This window comes from Lepidochelys kempii, chromosome 5 (genome assembly GCF_965140285.1).
Source record: "Lepidochelys kempii isolate rLepKem1 chromosome 5, rLepKem1.hap1, whole genome shotgun sequence".
In the NCBI taxonomy this organism is placed as follows: Eukaryota; Metazoa; Chordata; order Testudines; family Cheloniidae; genus Lepidochelys; species Lepidochelys kempii.
The window spans coordinates 65736036-65758615 of record NC_136384.1 but is presented as its reverse complement, the minus strand read 5'-3'; the positions used below and the strand labels follow the sequence as shown (position 1 = coordinate 65758615).

General features: G+C 39.4%; 1 protein-coding gene across 11 annotated transcripts in view; it reads right to left on the bottom strand.

The window, feature by feature from the left end:
• The window catches only part of PAM (peptidylglycine alpha-amidating monooxygenase), a 219289-nt gene that overhangs the window by 123699 nt on the left and 73010 nt on the right, over positions 1-22580 (bottom strand). For all 11 annotated transcript variants that reach the window (XR_012158986.2, XM_073344599.2, XM_073344602.2 and 8 more), the window contains one exon: positions 4400-4457. Coding sequence is in view for 10 of the 11 variants with exons in the window: in XM_073344599.2 (XP_073200700.1) it covers positions 4400-4457 (58 nt within the window). In the remaining variant the exon portion in view is untranslated. The remainder of the gene's footprint in view (positions 1-4399; positions 4458-22580) is intronic.

Genomic DNA, 22580 nt, shown 5'->3' with positions numbered 1-22580 from the left:
TTAACAATTTAAACTAATCCTTTCTAATATGGCTATCCTTAAAGATATTAACTTTATATCTCTTACCCTTTTAAAAAACAGTTCCCCCCCCCACTCCCTAAAAATAATTTTCTATCATATTTTTCAGGAATGTAATAAGACTGACCAGGATATATGAACACTCACTGTTAGATGGATTACAAAGGAACCTAGATGTGTTACTTTAGCAGTGAGCAATGTCACCTGGCAATGAGCATGTTTAAATATGCAATACTGTGGTAACAAACCAGCAACATTCAGGAGTATGGGGGAAAAAAGCAATAAATCAAATTATTTCCATCTGCAAATAGGCTCCATCTCATTTGTATAGTGCAGTTTGACAGATAAAGGCTCACCATCAGTCAATAAGAAAAAGACATTTATTTACTGGTCAGCCATGTGAGCAAAAGTAAAGGGATGAAGATGATAGTCAAATTTCTTGGCTGAGTGGCTTGCTGTCAGACTCAATTCTTCCGAGTGTCTGTAGAACACCCTTCAGCTATGACAACTGCTCAGTAGTCAAAAACAGATTGTAGCAATGCCAGCACCAGTCGGAGTGAAGACACTTTCTATTTGCCCAAATAAAAATAACCAAACATTTATGAAGATATTTAGAAAAAATCTTGATGATTGTTTTAAGTATATTAGGGATTGTCACTTATACCTTCAAGACAATTCTCCTCATCTGGTTTACCTCACAGGCATTTAATTTCATTTTACATGATATATATGTATATTCAGCTTAAAGTCAATGGTGGGATCTACACAACAAAAATAGAAATAGCCTTTAGTCAAGATGCATGGGCCTAGAGGAGAGAGAAAGGTGGAAGCTCAACAAGTTCCAATAAGCATCCAATCCTGACATTTTGACTCTATCCCAAGAACATCATACAGCGAATGGGCAATGTCTACCAGAATATACATAGCTATCCCTAAAAAAGGCCATCTAGAATAACACTCAACAGCTAATTATGAAGTTCATCTTCTAATAGAAGTCTGACATTGGTGAGGCCTCATCTGGAGTACTGTGTCCAGTTTTGGGCCCCACACTACAAGAAGGATGTGGATAAATTGGAGAGAGTCCAGCGAAGGGCAACAAAAACGATTAGGGGTCTGGAACACATGGGTTATGAGGAGAGGCTGAGGGAATTGGGATTGTTTAGTCTGCAGAAGAGAAGAATGAGGGGGGATTTGATAGCTGCTTTCAACTACCTGAGAGGTGGTTCCAGAGAGGATGGTTCTAGACTATTCTCAGTGATGGAAGAGGACAGGACAAGGAGTAATGGTCTCAAGTTGCAGTGGGGGAGGTTTAGGTTGGATATTAGGAAAAACTTTTTCACTAGGAGGGTGGTGAAACACTGGAATGCGTTGCCTAGGGAGGTGGTGGAATCTCCTTCCTTAGAAGTTTTTAAGGTCAGGCTTGACAAAGCGCTGGCTGGGATGATTTAATTGGGGATGGGTCCTGCTTTTGAGCAGGGGGTTGGACTAGATGACCTCCTGAGGTCCCTTCCAACCCTGATATTCTATGATTCTATGAAGAGTTAACTTATAATTCTAGTCAATATAGTCTATGGACAGGCTCTGGATCAGGTTGGTCAATTTAGACAGAGGACTCTTGTGGCTTTTATCTATGCACAACATACACTGGATACAGCTGCAAGTGTGACTCTATTGCTTCCAACTGTTTTATTTTTAGAATGAGATATGGTGAGTGAAATAACGTCCTTTATTGGACCAACTCCTGTTGGTGAAAGAGACAGGCTTTTGAGCTCCACAGCTCTTCTTCAGGTCCAAAAAAGGATATTACCCACCTTGTGTCTTTCATATCCTGGGACCAACACGGCTACAACACCACTGCAAAGAGCAATGGAATATATCACATTTTATTTTTAGAAAGTAAACTTTGCTTGTAAAATGTAATATTTTATTTTGGGAATCTAAATTATGATGGTTGCAGTTTGAGAATTTTATTTCTGCGGATCCATTCCCTCTTGTTCTCCTGGATATCGATTGGCATCTGGAGCAGTTTCTTTTTGGTGGATCTATACAAGCTTTGCCTTGCCTTGTATCATACTCTATGTCATTGATTGATTGAACTGCGAGTTTACACAACATTAACTTGTGCATTATTAATAATCATCCAGAGCACCTGGTACTGAGTAGTCAACATCCTTGCTCCAGAAAGAGCTGTGAAATAGTGCATCCAAATACCTCATGGACTAGTATCTCTGTCTCCTACAGTATGTCTATACTGCAGTTGAAGGTGTGGTGGCAGCAGAGCTTGGCATACCAGCGTTAGCTTTAACCTAGCCAACATGCCTAAAAACAGCAGTGAAGACATGGCACCACAGGCAGTGTGGGTTGCTCAAGCACCCCAGGGACTCAGGATACGTACTATGCTATGTTCAATGCTATGTTTAGTCAGTGTGTCTAGATCAAAGCTAGTGCAGGTATGCCAAACTGGGCTGCAATCATACTTTTCACCGCAGTGTAGACATACCCCTAGAAGTAGGGATAAATTGGTCCTTTTGCTGCACACAGGAATATCCTCAAGATTCTGATCTTAAACAGAAACCACGTGAGGAAGAGGGAATAAGAGTCTCTGTACTTTGCTGCCTGCTGGTATCTGACAGAACTCAAATTAAAGAAAAAGAAGGCATTTTAAGGAAAATGAGAATGACAACATCTGTGGAGGCAAGAGCACTAGAGACCTAAGATGCCCACAACATCGATACAAGGCAGATATAGGAATATCATTGTGCTGTTGAAATCGCCCACACACACGTCACTAAGCTGCAGTGAATCATTCTGGATGGTGGAAATTGGAATTTCTAATTCACCTAAGGCACTCACCTATTACATGTCCAGTTGTAATATATGCATGTTATGGAACAAGTGAAACAAAGGGTTTAAACCATCTAAAAACAAGAAGAGCAATTCCTCAGGAGACACAGGTATCCAAAAGCTATGCTTCTGCCTTTTTACAGACATGAAGGGGTTCATCTGGATCATCACTGACGCCTTACATGATTCACAACTACTGTGAATTCGCCCACGGTTGTGTTTTTTTTAAAAACCATGCTCTTTGGTAAGTCACTCGTACAACAACCAACAAAACATTTCATACATATTTAATGCTTGTAAATACAAAAATTTTAAAAAAGTACTGCAAAGAAAAAAAAGGTTTTCACAGTAAATTTCCTAAGAAAGGAACTGCTGCAATTTTGAAATTAATTGAAGTACTACGCATAAACTTGCCTATAATCTAGGTTAATATACATTTTTCTAACCAAACTAAAGCAGCACAGTCTACTACACACACTGTATGGTGAGTAATAGTTTATTAAAGACTGAACTACTTTGATAACCCTGTCATGCTTTTTTCTTTACAGGCATCAATCTCACAGCCACAAAATAATGCTGCAGCTATGGGCTGCTTCGCTTCTTGACAGTTCCTACTTTTTTATTTTTGATATGGCAATTAGAACTATATAGGGGTGAAAAATTCAAGGGTATTGTCCTATTGCAGATTTGTGGGTCAGTTCCTGTGGGGAGCTCCACATGAAAATATACTCAGAATATGCCACCAGCAACTATATATACTTTTCAACCCATTTATTGATCACCTCATACAGTGCACTAAGACTCGTTCTGGCAGAAGGAAGTAGAAAAATACAGGGGCTCTACCTTTACCATTGTTTTCCTTTCCCAGTATTTACAATGCATCATGAAAATGAAACTAACTTCAGTCAAATGAACCATTTGCTTGTCTCCTTCCTTTCCTGAACAACTAGATTGTTTAGAAGCAGAGTAGAATAAAATTGAAGCTACCCAGAAGACATACTGAACATCTGGTGCTTACTTTAGTGATCTACTTACTTGATTTAAACACTGATACTACTATAGTAGGTCCTGTCAATTTATTTGTCATCTCATTCATGCCAGAATATATTTTAAAAAAACAACAACAAAAACACGACATTTTTTGCCGACGAGTAAAATCTTACTGTGGCCATTGTTGATGATAAGTGCAGAGGATTTACTGCCTGTACTAGCAGGTAAATAAACAGTCTGTTCAGTAGAATGGAATTAAATATCCAGCCACAGACAGAAAGCCAATACTTCACAAATGGGACTGCTTGGTATTAGCTGCCATAGGCATCTGCATGCAGCTCCTTAACTACTATTACTCATGAATCTCCCCAGATACAGTTTGTTATCTTGACTCTAAGTGGCTCTTTCTAGTTTGTTTCTGCATTAGGCATGATGAATGCATTTTAGAAACTTTGACAGTAAAAGATTAAGTTCTTATGAGTCAAAGAAAGCTGTGGAGTGATTTCAAAAAGTCCTGATCAGGTTTTTCCCTTTAGCTCATACTCACCTACATAGGCTTCCTCATCCACTGGCAGATGTAATGACATGCAGAGGTAGGTATCAGACTATTAAAGAAACAAAAAAGAATAAAAATTATCTTAAAATTGTACCTTGTTAGAATGGAAATAAAATAATTCTAACATTGAAACTCTGCTCTACTGACACATGGGAACAAGCAATTGTCCAAACTTATAGCCTCATAAATGGAAATTATTTGCTAAGGCTATCCAAAAAACCAACAACTAAGAACATAGAGAAAGGGAGACTTGTTACTTGCCTTCTAATCCAATCATACAAAGTAAATCAAAGGAGCGCACTAAATAAAACAACACCTTATTGGACATTTGAATATTTTTTCTCTATTTGACTATAATCTATAACTTACTGCATTCTAGAAAACAGCAGTAAGTCATGGCTAGATACACATCTACCTGAATCAGAAATTCTTTGCTTGTCCCTAGACTTAAGTAAGTGGTCTATTTCTGCCACAAAGCTTATTAATATTGAAAATGTGTGCTAGAGCAGCAGCAGCAGCAATCTAAAAACTATATGTTCTTTTTTAATACATGCACCTCACTCCAATTAGAATGAATTGGAACTATGCCAGAGCATCAGGAAAAGAATGTACTCCTTTAAGAAAAAATAATGGAAAAGAACAGAAGCAACACAAAATATTATTTTCAGTTCTCTTCAACTGTTAATTGTACAGAACCATCATTTTCAAGAGCAATTAGGTCACTGCTCCCATGAGACATGAGAATGGTCCCATGAGATGCAATAGGAAGTCCAGCCATCACATGTAATTCATGGTTACCATCTTCAAGTCTATACTGATGCTTTTGGGGCAATAAAACATTTGTTTTAGCATTAAATGCACATCACTTAAAAATTGGAAGTGCTCAAGTAGATACTTCAAAATTAAACGTGAACTACTACAATGCCAGTTGCAGTCACTGTGAACCCAAGATAGTGGCCATAGTGAAGTATCAGCAACTGCTTTTGCAGTTATGAACAACTTGGTTCATATTTTCAGAGATGCTGAGTACCCAGAACTCCAAATGAAGTCACTGGTAGGGAAGGAGAGGGGTGGAAAGAATGAACAAGAACAATGCTAAAGGAAGTTTTTTTTTATGAAAACCGAAAGCTTCCAAAAACCACCAAAAGACTGCATATCAGTCCTTTTGACGTAAAAGCTATCATCATATTTTAAAGGCAGGTTGCCAAATCCATTGTTTACCCTGAGGGTTCAGACTGGATTTTAAAATCATTAAAAGATGGACCGAATTAAATGGAAATTTTTGGATCCCTGTCAACCTAATAATATCAGGAGGCTCATCAGTAGAATGGGCAATAACCTAACAATTCAGAGCATGGGGTATGCTTGCTATGGTGTGTGAACTATAGTGCAAAACAGAATAATGATGTGATGGACTGCACTGGCCTCAACGTGAATTAAATAGTCAATCCCATCTTTGCCCGCCGGTTATAGGACAGGCGCCATAAAAATAAACTCTGTCCAGCAAAAATCACAATTAATAGCAATGCTCTTCTATAAAGATCTTGGCCAAGGAGACTGTATGATGTATGAGTTAGCTTGCTACCATGGTTTCTTTATATCCAACAGATATCAGTTTGTCTCTGAGGCCAACAATATCATATTTATATTATGGTATCAGATGAGGAAAAAAAAAAGATACTATTCACTACTGCATCTTAACATGAACATTTTATAGGGCATAATTTCTTAACGAGAGAGATCATCTATTTTTATTAGACTAGCGCCCACAAGCTCCAGTAGGACAGGGGCCTCACTGTGGTAAGCACTGTACAAAATACATAGCAAGATAAAGTTTCTGTCCTAAAGACAAAATACAGCAAACATGCCCAAATAATAATAATCAGATATAACTGAGGAGGAAGGACAGGTGTAACGTTGATAAGACTATGTGGTTACATAGATCAGCTATGTACGCTATTAGATAAGAAAAAGCAATATGCTAAGTTGTTGTGTCTTTTGCCAGGAGCTAGGAAAAAGCAGAGAAGGACAAATGATACAGCTGATGTTGGGTGTGGTTATATATTCTAGCTAGGTGCCTTTGTGGAGTCAACACTGAAAACATAACTCTCAAAAGGAACTGAAAGAGCAACACACTCTGCACATTACTTTTTTTCATTAAATCTTTGGGTTCACAAGCAGCATGTTTAAAAATAAAACTTCAAGTAAATCAAGAAACAAACTCTGTTCAGTGTTTTGAAAGTCAACAAGAACTAACAGGTAGAAGCTGAAGTCAGACAAATTAAAATATAAAAAAAGGCACAAAATGTTAATAGTGAAGGTGATTAACCTGTGGAACAAACCACCAAGGGAAATGGTGGATTCTCCATTTCCTGGATTCTACAAATCAACACTGGATGCCTCCTGGAAGAGATGATTCAGCCAAACACAAGTCATTGGGCTCAGTATATTGGTGAAATTCTATGGCCTGTGTTACAAAGGAGATCATACTAGATGATCTATTGGCCCTCTTCTGGATTAAGAAATATATGAATCCATACACATCATTGGAAATTAAGGGGCACCAAATTGGGTGGTGTGATGTACATTTGTTTCAGCTGTTGTTGAATCACAATGGTGATTCTCTGCCCTACTATTACAGTATGTAACCAAGTAGTAAAATGTCCTGGGCAAGGTTTTCATTATTCTACACACAATCCAACCTAACACCACACACATTCACACCCATTCTTTTTTTACACTTACGCTCACAATGAAGTGTTCTATATCTTAGCATATTGCCAAAGGCTCTTAAGTAATCTGTCAGAAAACTCAGACTCTAATCTACTGAAAACGGATGACACAGTAAAGGAAGGAATTAATCACAGTCATTGCTTTAGGGTCTCTCACTCTGGTACTCTGCCAGTCCTAAAGCAACAACAAAACTTGAAGTCTTAGAATCATAAAATCATAGAAATGTAGAGCTGAAAGGAATCTAAAGAGATCATCTAGTTCAACTCACAGTGGTGAGGTAGGACCAAGTAAACCTAGACCATCCCTGACAGGTGTTTGTCCAACCTGTTCTTAAAATCCTTCCAATGATGGGGATCCCAAAACCTCCCTTGGAAGCCTATTTCAGTGCTTAACTACCCTTATATGTCCCCCTCCCACAGTCTTCCTTTCTCAAGATGAAAGATGCACAGTTTTTTTTAAACCTTCTCTCAAAAGTCAGGATCTCTAAATCTTTTAACATTTTATTCGCTCTCCTCTGGACCCTCTTCAATTTGTCCACATCTTTCTTAATGTGTGTCCAAAACTGGACACAATATTGTATCTGAAGTCTCACCAGTGCCAAGCAGAGCGTAACAATTAGCTCCCATGTATTACACACAACTTTCCTGTTAATATGCTCCAGAACAATACTAGCCTTCCTGGCAACTGCACCACAAGATATGTCTACACTGCAAAGAAAAACCCTCAATGCTGAGTCTCAAAGCCTGGGTCAATTGACTTGGGCTTGCGTGGTTAGGGCTGCAAGGCTAAAAATAGCAATATAAATGTTCACAGTAGGGCTGGAGCCGAGGTTCTGAAATCCAACAAGGGGGGAAGAGTCTGAGAGCTCAGGCTCCAGCCCGGGCCTGAACGTATACATTGCTATTTTTCTTAATATTGATTGTGTTAAGTATCTGGTTTACAGTTTACCTTTTCAGTGAAGACAAGCAAAACAGGCATTAAACACCTCAGCCTTCCTGATGTCTTCTATTATTAGCTCTCCTTCCATGCTAAGTAGAGGACCCTCAACTTTTTCGTTGTCTGTCTCTTGCTCCCAATATATTTCAAGAATCTCTCCTTATTGCCTTTTATAACTCTGCCAAGGAGTAACTCATTTTGTGCCTTAGCCCTTCTGATTTTGTCTCTAATGTTTGTGCTGTTCTTTTGTGCTCCTCCTAGCAATTTGTTCACGTTCCCACTCTTTGTGGGATTCTTCTACAACTTTCAGGTCATTCTTGATGGAGCCATATTGCCCTCTTGCTATTCTTCATATCAAAATAGCTAGCAGTTGTGCATTTAATATTGTCTCCTTGAAAAACTGCCAGCTTTCCTGAACTTCTTTTTCTCTTGGAGGTGCTTCCCATGGGACCTTACCTTCCAAATCTCTGAGTTTGTTAAAATCTGCTTTTTTTTAAGTCCACTGTCTTTATTCTGCAGCACTCACTCCTTCCTTTCCTTAGAATCATATCTTTCATTTTATGATCAAATCCAAATGGCCTTCAGCCTTCAGATTCGCAACCCCATTCCTCCTTGTTAGTCAAAATCAAGTCTAAAATGGATGCCCCCTGGTTACTTTGCACACTTTCTGAGACAAAAAGTTTCCCTGATAAACTGCAAGAATTTATGGGACATTTTGTACCAGAATATTGCTCAACTTCTCTCTTTTGCTGTATAAAGCAACACTGGGAACTGTCCAAATAAGGAATGTTTGCTGCAGACAATGTGCTGTTTGGAGACAGAGCCTCAGCGATACCATCCCATCGCCTGATCTCCCTCAGGCTCACTCATCCCATCCCTTACTACTCTTAACCTCTCACTCTCCTCTGACTCTTCCCCCAAAAATGCAAACTTACTTTAGCATCTCTCTCATCTTAAAAATCCTTGACCGCACTTGCCTCTCCATCTGCTGTCACATTTCCCTTCTTTCTTTTCATCTCTAAGCTCATTGAATGCACTGCTTGTAGTTGCAGACCTCTTCCACTATTCCATCCTGGACACTCTCCAGTTCAGCTTCCGTCCCTTGCACTCAACTGGAACTGCTCTCATCAAAACCTCTGGTGACTTCTTAGTCAAGTCTCAGAACCGGTACTCCATCCACATCCTCCTTGACCTGTCAGCTGCCTTCAACACAGTCAACCATGCTCCTCTTCTTGAAATCTTGTCCTCCTTTGCCTTCTGTTACTGCGTCTTCTCTCAGTTTTCCTCCTACCTCTCTAATTACTGCTTCAGTGTGCCCTTTGGATGATCCCCCTCATCTGCCTTCCAGCTTTTTATTGGTGTTCCACATCACTCTGTCCTTATTCCTATCTCTTCTTCCTCTACCCCTTATCTCTGGGTAATCTGATCCACAAAAACAAATTCAACTATCTGTGGATAACTCTCAGACCTACTTCCGTGCTCCACACCTGTCTCCTTCTGTCGAAACAAAGCTCCAGTTTTGGTAATTCACCTCTAAATGTTAATATCCCACACTTCTCCACAGAAAAAAGTTACATGGGATATTAATTTTCGGAGGAACACCACTAATTCTGTTTTTTCTATGTTTGTCTCTTCTCTCTCTGCTGTAGGTAGGGTGTGTACCCGTGCACGCGCCTCTCCTCTAACAGGATCTGAGAAAGATGCAATAGTAAACTATAGTAAACTAGTCAACTATTGCTGTTCAATATTTATATATCAGCAAAATTATGCAAGATGGTTTACATTTAATTTATTGGGGAGGGGGGTTGTACTCATAGGTTTGCTGTGCGAAAGAGGTCACCATTACAGAAGTTTGAGAACCGCTGAATATCTCATAGATACAGGTCCACCTTCTTTAATGAATAATTAAGATATACTTTTTGAGATGTTCCACCATTAAGTTATCCCTACTGTTGTTTTTTCCAATGTTGGTGTGAGCTGTGGGGTATCAGGAATTGAAAGTTTTTGCAACTGTGTATTTTGCTATAAATGGGAAATAACGGATATCAAACTAATATGGTCTATTATTTGGTATACCTCCATATTTGTTTTTAAGGTGTTGTCACTTTTCAAGAACCTGAAAAGTTCTTATTATGACAGAAACCTTTTCATACATTTGCATTTCTAACCTAGAATACACCACAGCAAAAGATAAACAGAGGGACACCCATATCTTGAATACTGTGTGCAGATGTGATTGCCCCATCTCAAAAAAATATATTGGAATTGGAAAAGGTTCAGAAAAGGGCAACAAAAAGAATTATGGGAATGAAACAGCTTCCATACGAGGGGGGATTAATAAGACTGGGACTTTTCAGCTTGGAAAAGACAACTCAGGGGGGATATGACTGAGGTCTATAAAATCATGACTGGTGTGGAGAAAGTAAATAAGGAAGTGTTATTTACTCCTTCTTATAACACAAGAACTAGGGGTCACCAAATGAAATTAATAGGCAACAGGTTTAAAACAAACAAAAGGAAGCATTTCTTCACACAACGCAGAGTCAACCTTGGAAATCTTTGCCAGAGGAGGCTGTGAAGGCCAGGACTATAACAGGGTTCAAAAAAGAACTAGATATATTCATGGAGGAGAGGTCCATCAACAGTTATTAGCCAGGATGGGCAGGGATGGTGTCCCTAGCCTCTGTTTGCCAGAAGCTGGGAATGGGCAACAGGGGATGGATCACTTCACTACCTGTTATGTTCATTCCCTCTGGGGCACCTGGCATTGGCCACTATCGGAAGACAGGATACTGGGCTAGATGGACCTTTGGTCTGACCCAGTATGGCCATTTTTATGGACAATGGAGCACAACTATATACAATGTTCTCAAAAGATTAATACACTACTAGCCTGCAAAGCTAAAGTTAAACAACCTAACACAAGCTGTTTGAGTCAATGCTAACCTACTTGCAGTTCTACATGCCAGATACTTTACAAACAGTGATGGGGACCATAATTACATGTTCCACCTTTCACCACTTCCTTTTTAACTGTTCAGTAATATTTATGGATAGGTTATGAGGGTTTACGAGAAGGAGACAATATCTCCATTCCAGTGTAGTTGCTGGGCAGCAGTCTTGAATTCTGAAGAGAATACTTTGTGTAATCTCAAAGCAATTAATTCAGAAAATGAACATTCAACCTTATTTCATGTTACTGGGATTAACTGTGTGTCATCTGTCTGTTTGGCTGCCACCATCTATCTCAGAAGTGACCGACCTTCAGTTATTTTGTACATAGCTGATGTTATAATAATTGGGCCTACAAATTTATCCTAATTGTGAGCTCAACTCTGGGAAAGTGGATGTAAGTTTACAAAATGTTTCAGTAATCTGTAACAATAAATGCTAATAGGAAAAAATGCAAAAGGGAGTCAAAGACTGAATTAGTTCAAACTAAAATCCCTACTGATATAACTCAAGGATTGTGTTAAGATCATGTCTGATAAACAAAAGAAGTGTGGAAATCAATGAACCAAAATTTAGGGTCCTTAAAAGAGAAGACTTTAGGGAGAAATCAGCGATGTGAAAGTGCAACAATTGCTGACTGAAAGAAGGGGAAGGCACAAGCTTCACCATCATGTCTGCCACTGTCTCCTGAGACTCCAGCATATACCATAGTACCTTCTCTGTTTTGATCCCGAGAGATGTTCTGGCCAGGCTAGGGCTGCCAATTTTGGTTGAACATATTCCTGGAGGCTTCATCACATGACTGGAGATTCCAGGACAATCCTGGAGGGTTGGCAACAGTAGGTCAGACCAGGCCAGGCCAAACCAGCAAGAAGGACCCAGATGAAATCAACACCTCCATCAACTTCAGCTAAAATCCATCCACTACCCGGAATGTCATCGCCCCTGCCAATGAGTCCTTTTCCTTCCCTGATGCCTTATTTCTTCTCTTTCCTATCCCGCTCCTTTTTGCTTCTGTTCAGTAGGAGTCTGGCTTATCCAGCCAAGACTGCATATTGTGCAACACTGCTGTAAGCCTGTGACCAGAAAGGCAGCTAAAAAGCAATGCCCTAACCAGCCCAATGTTTGTACAAGTTTGCTAGGTCTTGAATTGCTAATAAGAGCATTTGCTGTGCCTCTGTTTTTCAGCAATGAAACTGCAAGTCAAAGTCAACACCAGAGACAGAAGCTGCATTTTCTATCTTTGCTGTTCTGTTCTCCACCTCTCTTGCTATTGCCTAGTTTTGTCTTCTAGGAATGGGATTGGATTTTAACAACCGTAACAGCTCCTGCCAAAATAAACTAACTTTTCCCCCATGTCAAAGTTCCTTCCCCACCCTGAACTCTAGGGTACAGATGTGGGGACCTGCATGAAAAACCTCCTAAGCTTATTTTTACCAGCTTAGGTTAAAACTTCCCCAAGGTACAAACTATTTTACCTTTTGTTCCTGGACCTTATTGCTGCCACCACCAAGCATCTAACAAACATAACAGGGAAAGAACCCACTTCGAAACGTCTCCCTCCCCCCTACCCCAATCCCCCCAAGCCCTACATCCCCTTTCCTAGGGAAGGCTTGATAAAAATCCTCACCAATTTGCATAGGTGAACACAGACCCAAACCCTTGGATCTTAAGAACAATGAAAAAGCAATCAGGTTCTAAAAAAGAAGAATTTTAATTGAAGAAAAAGTAGAAGAATCACCTCTGTAAAATCAGGATGGTGAATACCTTACAGGGTAATCAGATTCAAAACATAGAGAATCCCTCTAGGCAAAACCTTAAGTTACAAAAAGACACAAAAACAGGAATATACATTCCATTCAGCACAGCTTATTTTCTCAACCATTTAAACAAAACAGAATCTAACGCATATCTAACTAGATTGCTTCTTAACCCTTTACAGATGAAAGGGTTTTTCCTCTGGCCAGGAGGGATTTAAAGGTGTTTACCCTTCCTTTTATATTTATGACACACACCCCAAATCACAGATAGGGTGAAACGCTGGCTGTGATTTCTTCCTGGAGCTCTAGGAGAAAACAGAGTCTAACGCATATCTAACTAGATTGCTTATTAACCCTTTACAGGAGTTCTGACCTGCGTTCCTGCTCTGGTCCCTGCAAAAGACAACGCAGAGAGAAGCCTTTGTCGTCCCCCCCAGCTTTGAAAGTATCTTGTCTCATCATTGGTCATTTTGGTCAGATACCAGTGAAGTTGTCTTAGCTTCTTAACCCTTAACAGGTGAAAGGGTATTTCCTCTGGCCAGGAGGGATTTAAAGGTGTTTACCCTTCCCTTTACATTTATGACACCCACAAAAGGACATTTATTAACATCTGAGACACTGTCAAACAAGGGTTCCCACTCCCCCTTCAAAATGTTCTCTACACCTAAAGGGAAAGGGAACAAAGAAAGACTTATTTAATACTTAACATTTTAACATCTTGTTAAAAAGAAACATTTTAAATGCTTTAATTCTTTCCCTTATTTTTTGTATCTTTAATACAAGGTTAAAAGGACGTTTAATGGTGTGTTTGCTATGGTACTAAGCAGACTGACGTCTCCATATACCAAACCCCAGACCTTGTTCAGAACTGTTTAATGTTTGACAATTTCCAGGTCATGTTAACACCTTTGATTCACTGGGCCCATTTAATTAAAATTAATACAGCAATGGTTTGTAAAAGCACTCTAGAATAAAAGGAAATACATTAAAAGTAAAACATTTTTAAATGGATATTAGGTGGCCAATAGGAAAGTTGTTCTAGTTACTAGCTGACAAGTGCCCTCCCCCCCCCCCCCCCATCTCTCTCTCTCACACACACACTTACTTCATTCTCTTTAGTCTCAGAAAGGTTGTGGAAGTGAGTCAACAAGAGGACAGTTAAAGCATTAATGCATTAAGCATTAAGAGGACAGTTAAATGACATTCCAGAGGTAAATCAGCTGTGCTCCAGAAACTGTAAATTCACTTACATTGGGGAAGAAAAATCGGTTGTTGCTCCCACATTCCCGGCAATAACATTACTTTTAATAGTAAGAGTTCAGGAATATGTTTGCCAAGTTTGTGATGCATCAGATCATATGCAATTTTCTCTGTGTAAATAATGTTTTTTTTTAATTCAACTATTTTGGCATATTACTATTATTTGTGTCTAGAATACCCATGTTTGGTGCAGAATGGAAAATCTGTTCTTATCTATTTGAAAAGTTCTTATCTTGTTACTGTCTGCTCATTGGTTCACATTCTGAACATTTTGCCGTAAGTGAGTAAAAACAGTCAGGACAGGAAGAAATTAAGCAATATCTCTACAGAAGTACTTAGAGAGATGTACTAAATTCAGGTCACTCCTGTCAGAAGCTGTATTAGCCAGCAGCAACTGGTCAAGTTTATAGTGTCCCCTAAATCCAGGAACCTTCGAGCAAGATTCATTTTTCTTCCTACATGAATTCCACTCGTTCTGCCTGGGAAGCTGCCATTTTTCTAATGAAGTGTACTTTGTTACAACTGGGTTGGCTACTAGTTTTATAAATCTCCGACAATTAACCTGATATCTACTTACTGACGCTTTAAATACATTATTTCTGATTTACTAATTCGTAATAAACAACATCAGCATGATGGTCTTAGTAAAACTGAGTGTATTTTAAGAATGTTTTGATGACTTTTCTTACATCCAACTAGGACCTGAATTTTTTTTTTTTTTTTTGGGTTTAGGATTTGGATAGGATAATATTGTTACCACTTAAAATTGGCAAGAATCAAATTTTGGGATAAGGGCTGGGACTGTTTTTAATACTACCTCATCACTGCTGAATACACAGCATTGGTCCTCCATCAATATGACACCCAGTTCTGATATCCTGTGAGGAGAAGACAGATTTCCATTTTGAGAATTTGTGGACATGGCTGCTTCTGAGAAGGATATATTATTGGTCCAAATGAGGAAAGAATTTTAGATTTCATTTGTTAAATTAATAGATTTCTTAATAGAAAAATGATTTCCTCTAAGGCTGTAACACAATATGGGAACAATGGTGTCCTCCAAAAAGGAACTTAAGTATTTTATTTAAGAGGTTACACCAAAACTTGGATCAAACTTACAATAAAAATAATGGGTCAGGTTCTCTGCTGGTGTAAACTGACATAGCTCCTTTGAAGTTAATGATTTTGATTTACACCATTTTAGGATTGGGCCCCAAAAGATGAGCTTCTATTAATGAACTTGATCCACATGATTGGTGAAAGCATTTTCTTTGTAGGTGAAGCAGGAATAGGCCCACTTCCTGTCACTAAAACTCCAACTAGCCAACACTGGTGCTTGTTACAATTATTTGGACAGACCCATAGAATGGAGCCCACTTGTCTGACCAGCTCTGGTATGCGGCCTCCTGCTCTGTTGGCCCCGCCCCATAATTATACAATGGCTGTGAATGCGAGTGTGCTTTGGGTAAGCCAACTCTTTATGTCAGTTTTCTCATGTGTAATACTGGGATAATATGTTTACTTCCCCCCTACCCAAGGATGTTGTGAGGATTCATTAAATTCTAAGTTTTGTGAAGTACTGTGAAGAAAGTATCAATTATTACTAGCTCTGGGGCACTGATCTGTTCTTTAAGCACTTAACTGCATAACCACAAATTCAAATTCATACTGCTGTATTTTTGCCCATTTCATCAATTCACAGTGAATAATTCTTACACTATTTCCCTTTATCCATCTTCCAAACTGCCAGTGGTTGATACTAACCCCTCAGTTAATGGAGACACTGCTATTAATGAACAATATAACTGCAGAGAAGCAAATGTCAATTGCCCTGCAATCTTTTGTCATTATTTCATATTAAATTATAAACAAACATTATGTGTACAATCACAACAGCATTACTGGTTTGCTAAAGCTTGCAAATTGAACATGTTTATACTCTGCATACTTAAAAACATTTTCATAAACAGCATTCAACTTGCCTGAAAGTGTTGTTTTTCCATCTTTCATATTGACCAAATGTTTTTAAATTCATCTCCCCCATCCATTCCCACTTACACTGTCTCTGAAAGAGACTCGTACATCTATTTTCATTCTATCTTTAAAAGTCCCACACTGGTGAACAATGAACAAAGCCCATAATGAATCATTTTCTTGTACTGCTACCACCTCTAACAATTTGCTGAATAAAGAAAGATTTAAGAACATCCTCCTAAAAATTAAATAAAATCCCCAGTACTCCTCCCAGATAAAACCCATTAGGTATTGAACCTCCAGCAGTAAGATGTACTCGAGTCCTTATAAAAAGAAAAGGAGGACTTGTGGCACCTTAGAGACTAACAAATTTATTTGAGCATAAGCTTTCGTGAGCTACAGCTCACCATTGGATGCATTCAATGTGAAGTCCTTATGTTACACATCTTACTTGTACTTCTCATGTAACCCTACTATACAGAACATCTGGGACAAATGCCATCTGAAAGTTTTGGTATAGTTAGTAATAAATACCAGAAGAAATTTACATACTATGGGTTGTTGGTTTTTTACATGTTTGAGATAATGCATTATTCAAAGTCACCTATTAAAACTCCTATCAGATCAACAGGGAAAATATACCACTTCACATTTATTAACCAAACTGGAGAATTATTTCATTTATTTCCAGATTTATATTGCCTGAATTTGTACTTCAATGAACATTATAAGAACTGCTTGGAACTATTCCACATGACTGTTGCATTCTTTACACAAAGTGCAGACAACGCTCTTGCAACACAAAGCTTGCTTTTCACAGTTAATGTACTCTCCTTAATCAGACATAAAGGGACAGTTCTGAATGATTCAACGAGGAAGATTTTTGTAGTTCTCGTACGTAAAAAAGGTCATCATAATCAAAAATCCAAAAAAAATGGAAACATTATTTAAAAGAGGGCACTTCAGATATGGCAGGGCTGCAGTATCTGACATGCCAATATGTTGCGTAGATTATCATGTGCTTAACAATTCTGGTATTCAATTAAAACAAATGTATGTTTACCCTGGTAACCTTTGCTTCACATAGCCTACACAGGACTTATAAAATACAAAATATATTTTTTCTTAAATGATCTTTCACACTGAATTCTAGCACACAGAATTAATAAATGGTTTGAAAACGTGATCCACAAGTTTTATCTTTAAAAAAAAATAATAATCAGGAAACTATAGGGGTATGCATCCAATGGACAGCTGCAAGAGGCAGACATTCACATCTTAACTTTAGCAATAGTTTTAAATTTTGGGTCTCCAGAAGTAACACCAGCTGGCTCCTAGTAGGATGCAACATACTAGCATACAACATACAGGGGCACCACCAATGCAGCTGCTGTTGAACTCCTTCACCTGCCTGGAGCATGGAGTTACTCCTTAAAGAAATTATGTTTTTTCTCCATTGTTAGAAAACTGCCCAATATATCAAAAAGCCCACTACTTACAGGACCCATATGTGGACTAGCTGCATGCAGTTTAAGTAACAAAGCTTCACTCACTTGTATTCAGTAAATTATTGGGCAGAAAAAATGCCAAAAAGAAAATATTTGGGACAGTGAAGTAAATAAATAAGAGCAAAGGAAAGAAAGAAGTAGGATGGATTAAAAAAAGATTACAAATATGTCAATAAGTCATTTTCCCATAACGTACATTTTGTTTCCAGAGCCTGTATTAAGAATTCTAAGCACCACCACCATGCTCCTATTTAGCACTTTTCATCAATAGATTTCCAAGTGCTTTACAAAGGAGGTCAATATCATTATCCATTGGTAGTGCCAGAGACCTAAATCAGTCTTCTGAGGATATGTTATGGGCAGTGCAGACCCTTCAGGATCCAAAAGGGTACCCTCAGATTCTTAAGTCTACCCATGCCTCAGTTTCCCTAGGGAGGCAACATCTGCCTGTGGTGGAGGAAGAGTAACTTAAGGTCAGAGAAATACACTCCGAAGCTCAAGAGGAAGAAGGCAGCACCCTATAAACAAAGATTTTAATAAGGCATCCAATACAGTGAAAGGTGGCTGCTGCTGCTTGAAGGAGATCTCTCCTCATAACACCGTTTGTTGAAGAATGTGTGCACCTGTTAGTTTACTTCTTTTTGGGTTGTGGCCTTAGTTTGATTAAACAGCCATGAGTTGAAGATTTTGTTTTGAAATCTGTCTGGATGAAAATAAACCAGAACTTTTCATAGGTGCTGGAACAAGGAGTGCTGCCACACCCCCTGGCTAGAAGTAGTAATTACAACCCAAATACATGGTTTCCACCTTCAACACCCCCACTATAAAATATTTTCCAGCACCACTGGAACTTCTTAGGAAAAGCTCTATTTTCCTCCTTTTAAACTGTCTTTGCTTGTTTGGTAGGACTTGTTAGTAAGGTTTGCTACAAAGTGCATTGGTCCCACTGATCATAAATAAAGGAATGAATTGAGGATCATACAGTAGTCCTATAGAACAGGGATGGGCAAACTACTGCCCACGAGCCGTTTTAAGTCAGCCCGCAAGCTCCCGCTGGGAAGCGGGATCTGGGCTTGCCCCACTCCAGCTGGGGCACTGAGTCAGGGGCCACACCACATGGCTCAGCCCCACTCTGGCTGGGGCGCAGGGTCATGGGCAGCCCCGCTTCGGCCAGGGTGCCGGGGCTGCTCTGTGCAGCTCCCAGAAACCGCAGCATGGCCCCACTCTGTCTCCTAAACGCTCCAATGGGAGCTACAGGTGCAGTGCCTGTCAATGGGGCAGTGTGCAGAGCCGCCTGGCCGTGCCTCCGGGTAGGAGCCGGAGAAGGGACATGCCACTACTTCCAGGAGCCACTTGAGGTAAGTGCCACTCAGAGCCAGCACCCCTGAGCCTCTCCTCATGCCCCAACCACCTGCCCCAGCCCTGATCACTCTCCAAACCCCTCTATCCCAGCCTGGAACACACTCCTGCACCACAAACCTTTCATCCCCAACCCCACCCCAGAGCCCGCACCCCCAGCCGGAACCTGCACCCCTTCCTTCATCCATGCCCCAATTTTGTGAGCATTCATGGCCCACCATACAATTTCTATTCCCCGATGTGGCCCTCAAGCCAAAAAATTTGCCCACTCCTGCTATAGAACATGTCTAATTAGTTGTCAAAGTTTGTTTTCTCTTTTTAGAGTATTCACAAAAAAGACAGGAGAGGGGAAAGGTTTGTTTGAGAGACTGTGACAGGGTGCTATCAGCAGCACACTGATCACTGACATTGCTGCAGTCTGGAGGCAGATGCAGTCCTACCTGAGGGCAATTACACACTTTCCATGGGGGACTGTGAGCACCTGAGTGATAACCACTGTGTTAACAAGATAATTGGGGAGAATATAAGGAGAGGAAACAGGAAGCAAGAGGAGCTCAGAATATGAGCCTGAGTTGGGGAGTGAGGGCTGCAGGGAAGCCTGTCTTTGCAATAAGCCTGTGTTGCATAGCAGACAGGGATCCCGCAGATCTTGCTGCCATAATAGTGGGAGCGGGTAAAATGTATTTTGTTGTGGGAAACACTTTATACTTTTAATACTTAAATTTAAGCAAGGGATTGAAAGATTTCATGTCTATTATAAGAGGAGTTAAAGTATTTTTTACGTGGTTTAAGCAAGATATCTTTTATTCTTTGAGTGGCAAAAATTGTGTCTGAATTCCGTTTACATAGTAACCAACCATTTTTTTGTTTGTTTCTAGTAGCATTTGCAGGATCTAAGGTTTTTGCAGGTGGGAGTGGTATAAAAATGCAAGAAACAATGCAGGAGTTGTTGGGAGTGGGTATTGTAAAGTGGAATGGGAGTGGTATTAAAAAATAGTCCCACATTGGGCTCTATTGTACAAGAAGATGTAATACTCCACAGTAACTTTGTTCTTATTGGCTATAAATTATTTTAAAAACATTTAAACAAAAAAATCATTAAGATGTAGAGGAGAAATTACCGTCAAGTGGATTTATAATCAATTTTGTCTATTTTTGCAGATTTCTTTAGCTTTTAAAATTAGTTTAGTTTCCAATAATCGAAATGCCATAGTCTTATTTCTTTGCCATTGATACTGATTAGATATAGCTGCTCAACTATTATCCAAGAAACTTTTATATCTTCACCACTACTTCTCTATCCTTCATAGAAAACACAATGTTCAGAGAGGAAAGTTCTGCCCCAGAACAAATAAGTGTAGCTTACTCCTGTTTACTCAAATTAGACTGCACTTGCTGGTTAGAATGATGAACTTCTCAGTTTGTGCACATCAATATTATAGAATATAATGCAACGTCAACACATTTCTCTCTGAAGAAAAGCAGGACTCAGAAACAGAAGGTATGCACCCCTAAGCCATACTGGCACTTCTCTAAAGTTACTAACCTGCCCCCCTGAATCCCAGCTTTCATTTTTTTTTTAAAAGAAAGTCTAACTGTTATGGTTGTGAAAAAACCCGCAAGAATGTGAGCCATGTGTAACCAAAGCAGAGACAAGTCTACACAGAACTCATAATAGCAGCTTGGAGAGGTGAGAACTGCCCCATACATCTCATTGATGCCTGATAAATGTCAACACTTAATTATTTAATTCCTTGTGTAAGGAGGAAGATGGTGGATCATAATGCTGCAGACTTTACCGCAAGTTAAGTATCATTTTGGCATCGTAGGTAGGTAATGTTTGAAATGTACCACTACTTATTTTTTCCTCCCAATCAAGAAGGAATGAAGCAAGAACACAATTACATTTTGAATATCTGCACGATCTACTATGAGCAGTATCTTATTTTGGCAACTCACATGAGTGGAACTTAGAAAAGTAGCACCACTTTTTTCCTTCCCACTCTGAGCCCCAAAGGATGAGAAACTATGATGCTTTTACATGGCAGCTGAAATTATCCATCAAGATGAATGGCTTTAATAGAGAGGTCTCCAGTAGAGCCATGCTTAAGCAGCACACGTCAGTCAACAGCCAGGAGCAAGAGTCTCCTGCACTTGGATGACAGAAGGCATGAGACAGCAAAGAGACCATTGTATAGCTCCCCACCCCACACATACGCAATGAACAGATATCTACCCTCCACCAGTGTTCTGCCCTGTCACAGCAACTGAGCTTACTGCAGATAAAGCTGCTGCTAGCCATCCCACACAGTAACCTTGGGCAGAAGGGGGCTACCTTCTCAGCCTGGGGAGGACGACTCCTACATAAACTCTTGTAGAACATACCAAAGTTTATCTGTGACATTCTGATCAAAGACCAAGACCAAGTTTCCTTTCCAAACTGTAAAGGATTTCTTTGTTTCTTTTATGGAAGATATCTTTACTTATTTTCATTTGCCTGTTTGGGAATTGGGTAGGGTTCTCTTATCTTTTTTTGCTTACATTTTACATCTTAGTTATATTTCTGATAGTTGTCTGAAGGCTCTTGAATATGGGTGTCACGTAAATATATGATCATCATCAAGGGTATGTTTCTGTCATGGATTCCATGACTTTCTGGGACCGCCAGGACTTCCTACGGGGCAGGACTGAAGCAGTTGTCTGCCCTGGGGCTGCTGGAGCAGCAGCCAGGGTTGGGTTAGTCCCCCGCCCTGTCCCCAGGGTATTTTTAGTAAAAATCAGGGACAGGTTGTGGGTTCCCGTGAATTTTTGTTTAGTGACCATGAACCTGTCCCTGACTTTTTCTAAAAATACCTATGACAGAATCTTAAGCTTAATTATCATGATTCTCTTTCTATTAGCACTAATGGATTTTAGATGAGCAAAGTAAAAACAGATAGCTCTTCAGAGTTAGACACATTTTTTTATATCTTCGACTAATGGGTCTTGTGCTTTGCTAGCAAATACCTGTGAAATTCCATACATGCACCTCAGAATTCTTCAAGCACTTCCCCCCCACCCCCTCCAAAAGAATATTTTCAAATACTTTTTATGCAGTCAGAGGCTCCAATAGCAGTAATTTTACTTGTTTTGCAATCATTAAAATGTCACAGCTGGCTCAAAATTATATGCTCCAAGAGGGAGGTCCCCAGTAATTGAAATCCTTATATTTCCTCAATAGTTTTTCTAGAAGTGCTATCTGCAACAATGAGTCATCTACTGCAGCACAACATCCTGTTCTCATGCCACTGCAGCCCTTTAAAAGGAAAAAAGTACTATCTTTTAATAAAGGACATAATCCCAGGCACTGCCTGGCCGCAAACAATAATTAATCACAATTTATCATGCTTAGTAAAACTGTAAAAGAGACAGTAGAAAGTTTGACTATTTTATACACACCTTAAAAATAAGGTACTTTTTAAAAAAAAATTATATATTTTTTTTAATATTCCCTGCCAACAATCATATCAATCTATATTTGCCCAGGATATGATAAGAAAATCATGCTGAGAAAACTATGCAATGAACCGCATGTTAGGGTCGTTTTCCTGAACTGAATTTAGTGTCATAAATATTGCAGCACAAATGGGGGTTTGTGCGTTGCATGCATTCTATTTCCTTTCTGTTTGGCACAATTGCCTGAAACAGCAA